This window comes from Podarcis tiliguerta (genome assembly GCF_965153285.1).
Source record: "Podarcis tiliguerta genome assembly, chromosome: 5".
Taxonomy (NCBI): domain Eukaryota; kingdom Metazoa; phylum Chordata; class Lepidosauria; order Squamata; family Lacertidae; genus Podarcis; species Podarcis tiliguerta.
Genome location: NC_139538.1, coordinates 3551186 through 3564665, shown reverse-complemented (window position 1 = coordinate 3564665; position 13480 = coordinate 3551186). Strand labels below are relative to the sequence as shown.

At 49.0% G+C, this 13480-nt stretch overlaps 1 protein-coding gene across 8 annotated transcripts in view; it reads right to left on the bottom strand.

Annotated features, from left to right (window-relative positions):
• The window catches only part of TNK2 (tyrosine kinase non receptor 2), a 108633-nt gene that overhangs the window by 36575 nt on the left and 58578 nt on the right, over positions 1 to 13480 (bottom strand). For all 8 annotated transcript variants that reach the window (XM_083441964.1, XM_083441967.1, XM_083441966.1 and 5 more), the window contains 6 exons: positions 12324 to 12501; positions 8596 to 8666; positions 5214 to 5426; positions 2124 to 2276; positions 885 to 1162; positions 512 to 638 (listed from right to left, as the gene is read on the bottom strand). In XM_083441964.1, the coding sequence (XP_083298090.1) occupies positions 512 to 638; positions 885 to 1162; positions 2124 to 2276; positions 5214 to 5426; positions 8596 to 8666; positions 12324 to 12501 (1020 nt within the window). The remainder of the gene's footprint in view (positions 1 to 511; positions 639 to 884; positions 1163 to 2123; positions 2277 to 5213; positions 5427 to 8595; positions 8667 to 12323; positions 12502 to 13480) is intronic.

Below are 13480 nucleotides of genomic sequence, written 5' to 3'. Positions count from 1 at the left end.
TTAGATTGTGTTAAGATAAAGTATAGAACAAAAATCGAGAAAGGTGGAAAGGATTTGCTGAAATAGCTAATTGAACTAGAATACAAAAAAGGGAGGTGTGAGGAGGTCGATGAAACAAGTAAATGAAAGATAAAGATCTGGAAATATTGGATGTGTTTTAAAATGTCTTTGTTTTTCTTGTTGTTTTGATGTAATGATTTTTTGTTTTCCTTTTTATTTTTGATGTATTGTTTGTTAAAAAAAATTGTTCTTTTTTTCTCTTTCTTCTTTTGTAACTATTAAACTTCTAATAAATATTATTTTTTTAAAAAAAAAAAAGGAGAAGGGGATGACAGAGGACAAGATGGTGGGACAGTGTTCTCGAAGCTACCAGCATGAGTTCAACCAAATTGCGGGAGGCAGTGGAAGGCAGGAGTGCCTGGCGTGCTCTAGTCCAGGGGGTCATGAAGAGTCGGACACGACTAAACGACTCAACAACAACAAGGTGAGGCACTGGCCCCCGCGATCGTACCTGGCTGCCGTTGAGGCCAATCCAAGGCTCCTGTCCGTAGGTGAACATCTCCCACAACGTCACGCCGAACATCCAGGTGTCGCTGGCGTGAGAGAAGGTTCGGGTCTTCAGGCTCTCAGGGGCGCACCTGGATTTGCAGGTGGGCAGGGGGAAAGAGAGAGATGCGTCAGTGCAATTTGAAATGGGGGGGGGGGGGATAGGTATAACTGCAATTCAAAACAATGCTGGGTTAAGGTCCATGAATAGCTATGATTATTCATGGACCTTAAGGTCCTCTGCGGGGCAGACCAGGAGAGGCGGTCCCGTAAATACGAGGGCCCTGAGCCAGAAAGGGCTTTAAAGGTCAAAGCCTTGAGGGGCGCAGACGACTCACCAGGCAAAGGGCACCTTTCGATGCTCCTGCATGACGTAGTGGTCGTCGTTCTTGGGCAAAGCCCTCATGAGCCCAAAGTCTCCGATCTTGACCAGGTCGTTGGTGGCCAGCAGGATGTTGCGGGCAGCCAGGTCCCGGTGGATGAAGCGCTTGGACTCCAGGTAGGCCATGCCGCGGGCGATCTGGATGGCATACTGGCAGAGGGTGGCAATGAGGAAGTGCCCCTGGTTCTTGCGCAGCCGGTCCAGCAGGGAGCCCAGAGGAGCCAGCTCCGTGACCTGGGAGGCGGGACAGAAAGACGTCACGCGCAGCGGAGGCCGGGACCCTCGATTCGGGGTTGGCCATAGGGCCGCTGCCCGGTTAAAGGGACCAGAACTGATTCATAGAATGGTAGAGTTGGGACGGGACCCCCAAAGCTCATCAAGTCCAACCCCACAGGAATTACTCTGAGTTAGAGGGTGCTGCTGTTAATGGCAACGTTCTGTGTTCAGTCCCCCCCTTGCACTGAAAGGGGTTGGACTAGATGACCCCCTGGGTCCCTTAATTAATTAATTAATTAATTAATCCATCAATCAATTAACTAATTAATTTGCCACCCATCTGACTGGGTTGCCAGTCTGGGTGGCTTCCAACAAAATATTCAAACACCAAAAAACCCCCTCAAACGTTTCTATGTGTTATGTACTGAGTTGAATAGGATCCAAAAGGCAACAGTCTGATTGGTCCTAGAACAATAGGACCCAGAAAGCAGCAGTCTGATTGGTCCACAGGAGCCACCCAATCCAGCTCCAGGTGGAAGGGAATCCGCAACCTGATTGGCCTACAGGAGAATCCCAAAATTAGCCAATCACGTGGGGCCCATTGTGTATATAAAGCAGACATTCTGGGGGAACTTCCATTCCTCCTCACCACTATGAGCTGAATAAAGAGCATGAAATCCACTCTCGACCGATTATATTTCAGAAATAAACAACTACCTGACTTTTAGAAGACATCTGAAGGCAGCCCTGTTTAGGGAAGTTTTTAATGTCTGCTGTTTTATAGTGTTTTTAATATTCTGTTGAGAGCTGCCCAGAGTGGCTGGGGAAACCCAGCCAGATGGGTAGGGTATAAATGATAAATTATTATTATTATTATCCACCACCAGGCCCAGCCCCAAACCCCGCTTTTCCCTCTGTGGCTGGAGCCCAGAAGCGGTGCCTGGTCCTCAGCCTCTCCAGAAGGTCGCCTGGTCCTCACCATCTTCATGGGGTTGGAGAGCACCACACCATAGAGGCGGATGAGGTTGAGGTGGTCCAATGAGTGCATGGCGTTGACCTCACGGATGAAGTCGTCCAGGGCTTCCGGTTGGCTCAGCACGTCCGTCTTGAGGCATTTGACAGCCACGTTCAACTGGCGGAAGAAGCAAGAGAGGGCAGCGCCAGGTTAAGCTTTGGGCATAGAGGTTGCTGCGCAATCTTTAACCCAGAGGGCGGCCAACACGGTTGTTGCGGATGACATTAGAAGAAGAACCAATTGTTAATTTGCTGGAAGCCACCAAGCGAGGCTGAAGTTGCGCCGTTCCAACTTTGCAAAACCTACATAAACGTTCTGTTCGGTTGACAGCTGGTGCCTGGATTCTATTGGCTAGATAAACCCACAGGTGCATCAAACCCCAATATTTAGCCAATGGTAAAAAAGGTAAAGGACCCCTGGATGGTTAAGTCTAGTCAAAGGTGACTATAGGGTTGCGGGACCGCCTCTCCTGGTCTGCCCCGCAGAGGACCTTAAGGCCCATGAATAACCATAGTTTAGAGGTCCCGGGCCCTAAGGAAGTCAGACTATCCTCCACCAGGGCCAGGGCCTTCTCAGTGGTGGCTCCGACCTGGTGGAATCCTCTGTCCCATGAGACTAGGGCCCTACAGGATTTAACCTTTCGTCGGGCCTGTAAGACAGAGCTATTCTGCCTGGCCTTTAATTTGAATTCAGCCTGATCTTTTATTTCCCTTCTCTTCCCTCCCCCTCCCCTTCACCCGCTCCGAGACCCCACAGCTAATTCTCCCCTGGCCTCCTCGCTGGCCCAAGTAGGACCAATTAGCCAGCTAGCCCTGGTGACTATCTAATGCTTATTAGATGGATTGCCCCCAAATTGATTTCTGAACTTTGAATTTTATTGTTATTCATGTTTTTATACTGTATTTTATTCTGCTTTTACAATTAAATATTTTGAATTTGTTGTTAGCCATCCTGACCCCGGTTTTCTGAACCGGGAAGGGCAGGGTATAAATAAAAAATTATTTATTTATTTATTTATTTATTTATTTATTTATTGTTATTATTATCTCGCTTTCAGGTTGAGGGAGCCGGTGAATGTCCAGAGACAGCTTTCCGGGTTATGTGGCCAGCAGGACTAAACCGCTTCTGGCACAACGGGACACTATGATGGAAACCAGTGTGCACGGAAATGCCGTTTACCTTCCCTATTTATCTACTTGCACTTTGACGTGCTTTGAAACTGCTAGGTTGGCAGGAGCTGGGACAGAGCAACGGGAGCTCACCCCGTCGTGGGGATTCGAACCGCCGACCTTTTGATCAGCAAGCCCAAGAAGTATTTTAGTCCTGCTGTCCTGCTGTCTGTGGACAAACGCCGGCTCCCTTGGCCTGAAAAGCGAGATGAGTGCCACAACCCCACAGTCCCCTTTGACTGGACTTAACTGTCCTTTACCTAGTTACCCAACAGCACCATACAGTGGTGGGACGTGGGTGACGCTGTGGTCTAAACCACAGAGCCTAGGACTTGCTGATCAGAAGGTCAGCAGTTTGAATCCCCGCGACGGGGTGAGCTCCCGTTGCTCGGTCCCAGCTCCTGCCAACCTAGCAGTTCGAAAGCACGTCAAAGTGCAAGTAAATAAATAGGTACCGCTCCAGCGGGAAGGTAAACGGCGTTTCCGTGCGCTGCTCTGGTTTGCCAGAAGCGGCTTAGTCATGCTGGCCACATGACCCGGAAGCTGTACGCCGGCTCCCTCAGCCAATAAAGCAAGATGAGCGCCGCAACCCCAGAGTCGGCCACGACTGGACCTAATGGTCAGGGGTCCATTTATCTTTACCATACAGTGGTACCTCGGGTTAAGTACTTAATTTGTCCCGGAGATCTGTTCTTAACCTGAAACCGTTCATAACCTGAAGCACCACTTTAGCTAATGGGGCCTCCCACTGCCACCGCACGATTTCTGTTCTCATCCTGAAGCAAAGTTCTTAACCCGAGGTACTATTTCTGGGTTAGCGGAGTCTGTAACCTGAAGCGTCTGTAACCCGAGGTACCACTGTACTGGCTAAACTCCCCCATCGCCTCCATTACTGCCAGCGCAGCAGGAAGCCAGAGGGAGGAAGGCCTGGGGGAAGGTGGTGAGGAGATTTCACCCCTCCCCTATCCAAGAATCTCCTGAGGAGTCTGCTGATTCTGCAGAGAGGAGGAGGCGTGTTCTGCTCTCTACTTATTCTGCTCCAGCACCACATCAATGAGTCGGTGAGAGAGTCAGTCAGTCAGTCAGTCAGTCAGTGTGTCGGAGAGAGAGAGTGTTAGAGAGAGATTGTGTGTATAGATAAGGTTGCTGCTAAGAGCAGCTGCAGACACTCAGTGCGGTTTAGCATTTATTTATGCTTAGGCTCATTTAGCTCTGTATAAAGGTAAAGGTAAAGGTACCCCTGCCCGTATGGTCCAGTCTTGACAGACTCTAGGGTTGTGCGCCCATCTCACTCAAGAGGCCGGGGGCCAGCGCTGTCCGGAGACACTTCCGGGTCACGTGGCCAGCGTGACATCGCTGCTCTGGCGAGCCAGAGCGGCACACGGAAACATCGTTTACCTTCCCGCTAGTAAGCGGCCCCTATTTATCTACTTGGACCCGAGAGTGCTTTCGAACTGCTAGGTTGGCAGGCGCTGGGACCGAACGACGGGAGCGCACCCCGCCGCGGGGATTCGAACCGCCGACCTTTCGATCGGCAAGCCCTAGGCGCTGAGGCTTTTACCCACAGCGCCACCCGCGTCCCTATATTAGCTCTGTATATAGTTGTATAATAGTTGTAGATAGAATACAGAAGATATTCTACAGAGCTGCTCTCCGAGTTGTTTATATACTCTGCTGGACTCTGCTGTGCGACGACTGTCTACTTGTGGAAATGAATCCGGTGCTCACAACTCTAAGCTGTGAGTCCACAGCACTTTGACCTGTTCCTGTGCTGAAGGTGGTCTCTGGAAGTGCTACCCAGCTCGCCTAGCCCAGTTGGGCTGAAGTGGATGAGTCCAGTTAGTGGCACTGGCTCAAGGGCGATGCTGACAGGTGGCCCCCTTACCAACTTGCCGGTGGGGGTGCACCACTCCCCTCGCCGCACCACCCCAAAGGAGCCGTCGCCCAGCTTCTCGAAGAGCATCAGGTCCTTTTCGCTGATCAGGCATGTCAAGGCCTGCTGCTGACCCTCTTCCAGGGGGGGCGGGGTGGACTGCTTGCCCAGGCCGCACTGTCCCAGGGGCTGGAAGTCTGAGTCAGGCCGCTTCCCGCTGAAGACCTGCGTGGAAGGAGAGAGGAATTATTTATCTGTATTGTAAAATTTCCCAGTAGTGATGTATGGAAGTGAGAGCTGGACCATCAAGAAGGCTGATCGCCGAAGAATTGATGCTTCTGAATTCTGGTGCTGGAGGAGACTCTTGAGAGTCCCATGGACTGCAAGAAGATCACTCCTATCCATTCTGAAGGAAATCAGCCCTGAGTGGTCACTGGAAGGACAGATCCTGAAGCTGAGGCTCCAATACTTTGGCCACCTCATGAGAAGAGAAGACTCCCTGGAAAAGACCCTGATGTTGGGAAAGATGGAGGGCACAAGGAGAAGGGGACGACAGAGGACAGTGTTCTCGAAGCTACCAGCATGAGTTTGACCAAATTGCGGGAGGCAGTGGAAGACAGGAGTGCCTGGCGTGCTCTGGTCCAGGGGGTCACGAAGAGTCGGACACGACTAAACAACTAAACAACAATTGTAAAATTTACACAGCGGCAATGGGCTTTCCCTTAGGGTTTGCTTCCGAAGCCTTTCTCACAAACGAGTATAGCTGTGAGGCAGTGGAGGTTTAGGATCAGATTTTTCATCCTCCTCTATTGCATTTTTTTAAAAAAATGCCATTATATTGGGGTGCCCTGGGATGCATTTTTTAGAAGGGCGAGATCCAACCATCCAAAGTAAATTAAACAAAGACACGTAAGGATCATTAACCACCTTGAGATACATTTCGTTTTTTTAAACGAAGGGCAGTATATAAATACATAAGGAAGATATAGACACATACAGGGAGATGAATGTGGGTGATGGCAGCTGAGGGCCTGAGAAGACTGCCCTTTCCCCGTCTCCATCTCATAGGCTGAGCTTCAGAGGGACGTCACGGCATATTCCCAAACACTCCAACTTCCCAGGGACTGGTGAGGGATCCAACGGGTCTCTGAGCAAGAGAGAAGGCCTATTGGGCAGGAGGTTTCGGGTAGGAGGTTCTCTCATGATCCCCACCTCCCCGTAAAACATCCAAACGGATTCTCACGGTGCCCAGGATTCTATCATGGAACCGGCCCGCATGGGGTGCTGTAAAGAAGGGAAGCCAGAGGGCTCTGGCTGCAACAAATTCGTTTTACTTTATTTACCAGCATTCATGTGCCACTTAATCACAGACAACCTCGGTTGCTTCAGCTGCTGTTAAGACACCAGGAGCTGCATGTTTGGTGACCACAGGATACTGGGGAACTGAGTCATGAGTCAACAGAGTGGCTGGAACTTCTAACAGAAGAGCTGCATGCTGCAACATTTTGCGGCAGTCCCAGTGGTACCTCTGAATACTGACTGTAGCGCCAGGAGGGAGAACTGGGCAGGGTTATTGCCTCTATGTCTCGCTCAGGAGTTTCCTAGAAGCAGTTATCTGGCTACTATAAGCAGCAGAAGGCTGGACCTCAATGGGTCTCTGGCCTGATCCTGCTTTCATAAGGCATCCTTCAGATCCCCACCCTCTCCAGCAAAAGGAGGGCTTCTCGCTGCAATGATCTGCAAGCAGTTAAAAGCCTGGCTCCAAGCCAGCCATGAAGGTTAATTCAATACTCTCCTGATAATTACTGTGAATTCAATTTGCAGCCGTTGAGCTCACAGACATCACGGCCAATTGCAGCTATTTATCACTTCCACTTGCTGCTTGTACGAGGGTCTGTGTGCATGCGGGGGGGCAGGGACCCCCCTTCCAACTACAGCACCCTATGCAAACAGACGTTAATAACAGCAGAGTGGCAGAGTTGGCTCCCTAGAGTTTTTATCCCTAGATGAAAATTTGCTCCCGAGGAAGCCTCAGCCAGAAGGGGGCGCCAGAGGGACAAAAAGCACCAGGCTCCCATCTGCCGGCTCAGCAGAAACCAAGGCGGTTAATTATTTTGAGCTTGCAACTAATCCTGTAAACTGCAATCGATTAGCCAAAGTGCCTTGGGAAATTAACCTTCCGAGGACAGAGGTCTGTATGGTGCATCTGTCCACAAGCGCAGTTTTTTTAATCTGCTCTTAATGCAGATTTCTTTCTTTGATTACTGGGGTTTTAAGTCCGGTTTCGCTTGCATTTTGTTCTTGCGTTAGTTATTTATTTATTGCGTTTATATCCCACCATTTTCCTCCGAGGAGCTCAAGGTTTAACAGTCCTAGAATCACAGAACTGTAGAACTGGAAGGGACCCCGCAAGATCATCTAGTCCAACCCGCTGGTCGCAGATCCCAAAGGTGACACAGCAGCCATCTTCGAATATCGGAAGGGCTGCCTCCCGCTCCTCAGTTTAATCCCCTCATTGGTCCTGTCAGGCAGTTTAGGCTGAGAGGCGCCCAGAGTCACCATTGCCGAGTAGAGATTCAAACCCTGGACCCCCAGGTCCCTAGCCTGCTGCTCTAACCACTACTCCACACTGCTTTGTTGCACATTTTGTAAATATGCTGCCTTAGAGACCCCGTGGTGAACAGCTAGGTGTGCATCTGGTCAGACCTCACCTGGAGTACTGTGTCCAGTTCTGGGCACCACAGTTCAAGAAGGACACTGACAAACTGGAACGTGTCCAGAGGAGGGCAACCAAAATGGTCAAAGGCCTGGAAACGATGCCTTATGAGGAACGGCTAAGGGAGCTGGGCATGTTTAGCCTGGAGAAGAGGAGGTTAAGGGGTGATATGATAGCCATGTTCAAATATATAAAAGGATGTCACATAGAGGAGGGAGAAAGGTTGTTTTCTGCTGCTCCAGAGAAGCGGACACGGAGCAATGGATCCAAACTACAAGAAAGAAGATTCCACCTAAACTTTAGGAAGAACTTCCTGACAGTAAGAGCTGTTCGACAGTGGAATTTGCTGCCAAGGAGTGTGGTGGAGTCTCCTTCTTTGGAGGTCTTTAAGCAGAGGCTTGACAACCATATGTCAGGAGTGCTCTGATGGTGTTTCCTGCTTGGCAGGGGGTTGGACTCGATGGCCCTTGTGGTCTCTTCCAACTCTATGATTCTATGATCCTATCTTTTAAAGGAATGAATAAGCAAATAAACAGAGCATGGAGGCTGAAAAATCGGTAATGGGAGACTAGCAATGTGCCTCTAGTCAGTCCTTAAGAAACAACCATCCAGCGGGGATTTTAAAGACTGCTTTTAAAAAACTAAGTTTCTAGCCCTCTTGAGTTCAGCTGCCCTTACTTTGCTCATCCAAGATTTCCGCTTGCACACAGCCTTCCTCCTCTTGACGGCTTCCCAGAGCCGCCTCTGACCTGTGAAAGCAAAAAGAGAGGGTCAGCCAGTTGGGGGGTGGGGATGGACTGGTCAGTTCCCGGAGTATCCACACACACACACACACACACCAATCCCCATTGCATGCATGTGCCCCACAAGGAAATCACCCCCAGACTGGATGTTTCATTGTGGCAGGTAATTCTGCAAAGATTTAGCGAATATTGTAGCTGAAACAGCCTCTGATCCACCTCGCTCCAAGACACTAAAGGGCAAAGCAAATGGTACAAGCATTTGCAACATGGCCCTGCGTGTTTTTCATAAATGAATACCAGCTAAGTCAGTGTGGGGAAACTCTCCTTTGGAGTAGCGGATCAACTGGCTTGAGAGCAGTACATGTGAAAAGGATCTAGGAGTCTTGGTTGACCACAAACTTGACATGAGCCAACAGTGTGACGCGGCAGCTAAAAAAGCCAATGCAATTCTGGGCTGAATCAATAGGAGTATAGCATCTAGATCAAGGGAAGTAATAGTGCCACTGTATTCTGCTCTGGTCAGACCTCACCTGGAGTACTGTGTCCAGTTCTGGGCACCACAGTTCAAGAAGGACACTGACAAACTGGAACGTGTCCAGAGGAGGGCAACCAAAATGGTCAAAGGCCTGGAAACGATGCCTTATGAGGAACGGCTAAGGGAGCGGGGCATGTTTAGCCTGGAGAAGAGGAGGGTAAGGGGTGATATGATAGCCATGTTCAAATATATAAAAGGATGTCACATAGAGGAGGGAGAAAGGTTGTTTTCTGCTGCTCCAGAGAAGCGGACCTGGAGCAATGGATCCAAACTACAAGAAAGAAGATTCCACCTAAACATTAGGAAGAACTTCCTGACAGTAAGAGCTGTTTGACAGTGGAATTTGCTGCCAAGGAGTGTGGTGGAGTCTCCTTCGTTGGAGGTCTTTAAGCAGAGGCTTGACAACCATATGTCAGGAGTGCTCTGATGGTGTTTCCTGCTTGGCAGGGGGTTGGACTCGATGGCCCTTGTGGTCTCTTCCAACTCTATGATTCTATGATTCTATCAACTCAGGGTCTGTGGGGGGAGGTTCTTAGCTTGCCGGTCAGTTTTCCGCTCAAAGCAACCCAGAGGTTCTAGATTTGCAGACACAAATCCAGAACCCTGTTAGACGGGAGTTAGTGGGGAAAGGGTGAGGGTTCATTTTGAGCAAGAAAATCCCTGGCAGGGACAGGGCTAAGCCCTTCCGTTCCTTCCCTCTTCTCCCACTCAATCTCAGGCTCCCAAGAGAACTGCTTTTCATTTAATTCTTTTTTTAAATATAACACCCAACCCACAAAACCTGAAAGTCTTCATTTCATACATCTGTGTGTCACCTATGTTTCGCCCTGTAAAGGTTTGCCCAGCAAATTCCTGGCTAGGCATTCCAAACTGCAGGTGGATATTTAGTGTTGGGAAGAAGTAAAAGAGGACTGGGATCACCGTCCAGGCCTGCCTCTTTCAAAATAAAGGCAATTTTCTTTTCTTTTCATAACCTCAACTCCAAAAGGGGCAATAAGGTGTCATGCATTTGTTTTAAAAATAAGGTAAAGGGACCCCTGACAGTTAGGTCCAGTCGTGACCGACTCTGGGGTTGTGGTGCTCATCTCGCTTTATTGGCCAAGGCAGCCGGCGTACAGCTTCTGGGTCATGTGGCCAGCAGGACTAAGCCGCTTCTGGCGAACCAGAGCAACGCATGGAAACGCCGTTTACCTTCCCGTCGGAGTGGCACCTATTTATCTACTTGCACTTTGACATGCTTTCGAACTGCTAGGTTGGCAGGAGCAGGGACCGAGCAACGGGAGCTCACCCCATCGCGGGGATTCAAACTGCCGACCTTCTGATCGGCAAGTCCTAGGCTCTGTGGTTTAACCCACAGCGCCACTCACGTCCCTACTTCTAAAAATACATGGAAATAAAAATTCATAATGCACTTCACATTTATGTGGCGCTTGGGCGGTGCAATCCTACACATGGCTGAGTTCTGTGCTACTCAGAGGGCCTTCCAGACATGTTTTTTTTTAATAGAATCACAGAAGTGGAGAGTTGGAAGGGACCCCTGAGGGACATCTAGTCCAACCCCCAAGAGAGTCTGTTTCACTGTCAAGCGGTTCTTACCGTCAGAAAGTTCTTCCTCCTGTTTAGTTGGAATCTCCATTCTGCAATTTGAATTCCTATGGAGCAGCGGAAAACACGCTTGGCTCCCTCTTCCATGTGACAGCCCTTCGCAGAGTTGAAGATGATTTATGCTCATGATGGTATCGGGGCGGTATAGATAATCCTGCTTTCTATGTTTTGCCCTTGTGAAACCCAGCAGGGAGCAGGATAGGTGCAAAACGGGAACTCCACCTGTCATTGCCTCTGGCTCAGTCTATTCTCTGCCTCCACTTCACTAGTTCTATAACCAAATTTCCATAACCTTGGAACTCCTTGCCTATTGATATCAGGCATTATGTCCTTTCAAATGTGTCTGTGGGAGGCTGTTTTGTTTGTTTGTTTGTTTGTTTGTTTGTTTGTTTGTTTGTTTGTTTTGCTTGTGTTTTATTATGTATTTGGTATTTCTGTTTTGTATTTTTATGTTGTGAACCACCCTGTGAAGGGTGGCATGCAAATTTAATAAGAAGAAGAACAATTTGCGGCCGGTTTATAGCGCTGTGCTCTAAACCACTGAGCCTCTTGGGCTTGCCGATCAGAAGGTCGGCGGTTCGAATCCACACGATGGGGTGAGCTCTTGTTGCTCTGTCCCAGCTCCTGCCAACTTAGTAGTTCGAAAGCACACCAGTGCAAGTAGATAAATAGGTACCACTGTGGCGGGAAGGTAAAATGGCATTTCCGTGCGCTCTGGCTTCCATCACGGTGTCCCGTTGTGCCAGAAGCGGTTTAGTCCTGCTGGCTACATGACCCGGAAAGCTGTCTGTGGACAATCACCGGCAACCTTGGCCTGAAAAGTGAGATGATTGCTGCACCTCAAAGTCACCTTTGACTGGACTTAACTGTCCAGGGGTCCTTTACCTTTTTTCCTTTACCTCACCTATACCGGATCATCCACACATCTGGTGTGTGGAGGATCATCTAACATCTGGAGTGGTCCTCCTGCACTAGAGAGCAACCAAAATGGGACAGAAAATAAAGCCGGAGATTTGGGGTACAAAAAGTTATAGGATTTCCGTAGTAAGTAATGGGGCATGTACTGATTGGCGAGAACCAGTGTGTTTGCCTCAAAACCGTTGAAAGCAGGATTGCAAAGAGAAGTTTAGAGGGATTAGGTATATTTTAATTTAGTTAATTATGTAATAGGTTTATGTTAGAAAATGAATATGGATGTTGAATTTGATGTTTGTAATTTTTCTTTTTTTGGTTTTGGAAATAATAATAATAATAATAATAATAATAACAGCAGGATTGCATATAACTACCCTGAGACCTTCACAGATTCAGAGATTTGTAGAGTTGGAAGGGACCCCAGAGGTCATCCAGCCCAACCCCCTGCCATGCAGGAGTCTCAGCTAAAGCATCCGTGAGCACAAATCGTCATCAACGCACAATAAAAAGGACACCTGGATTTTCTCCAAAGCGTCCTCCTTCCCTTTCGCTTCCCATCCCGTGATGCTGCCGGTTGAGTCGGCGTTAAGTGGCGGGGACTCGCTTACCAGGCCTCCCCATGCCAATCTTCTCCAGATCCTCATTCTTGACATATTCGAAGTGCGAGAGGCGCGTGACGTTGAGGTCGTCGCGGATGCGCAAGAAGTACTGCTGCAGCTGGACCTCAGTTAACAGTTCCAGCAGCCAGTCCGTCCCTTCATCTGCTTGCATGCCACAGCTCAGCTTCTGCAGGGAAACAGAAGGAAGGAAAAGTCAGGCAGGCGAGGGGGGGGGTCCTGGTTTTAGGAAACAGTCACCCCAACTTCTCCTTGGCTGGAGATCAGGCAGAGGCCCAGGAAATTTGGAGAGCCAGAATTATGGATTCTGGGCAGGCGGGTATGTGTGAACCATCAGTCTTTACCATCAAGGGCAAAAAGGAGAGATGTCATATTCAGTACTTAGGTTTAAGCTATAAGGGACGTACGCAAACCTTTTAGAAATCATAGAATCATAGATCCGCTGTTTTGACCTCAAAAGCAAGGCAACCTGTTGCTAAACACTTCAAATCTGGGAATTACAGCCTGCCAGGCTTATCAATAACTGAGATGTCAACACATCTCGCAAAAGGAGAGAATTTTTATGGAAGTACACAACAGGGGTTATCTGGGGTGGGGGGCCCCAAGCAGCAAGGAGGTGGCAGAGGGGCTCCCGAGGTGTAAATGACCCAAAGACTTTGAAAAGCTGCCCCCAGTTCACCGCTACCGTCAAATTACAGTATTTTTTGCTCTATAAGACACACCAGACCACAAGACGCACCTAGTTTTTGGAGGAGGAAAACAAGAAAAAAATATATTCTGAATCTCAGAAGCCAGAACAGCAAGAGGGATAGCTGCGCAGTGAAAGCAGCAATCCCTCTTGCTGTTCTGGCTTCTGGGATAGCCGTGCAGCCTGCATTCGCTCCATAAGACGCACACACATATCCCCTTACTTTTTAGGAGGGAAAAAGTGAGTCTTATAGAGCAAAAAATATGGTAATTAAACTATAAATACCGTATTTTTTGCACCATAACACTCACTTTTTTCCTCCTAGAAAGTAAGGGGAAATGTCTGTGCGTGTTATGGAGCGAGTGCCTACGGGTGGCGGGGGGATCTGCTGCAGTCGTGAGCAGAGGATCCATGGTTCCCCTTCCTTCCCTCCTCCGTGGCTCGCTTTGAAACGGAGAAG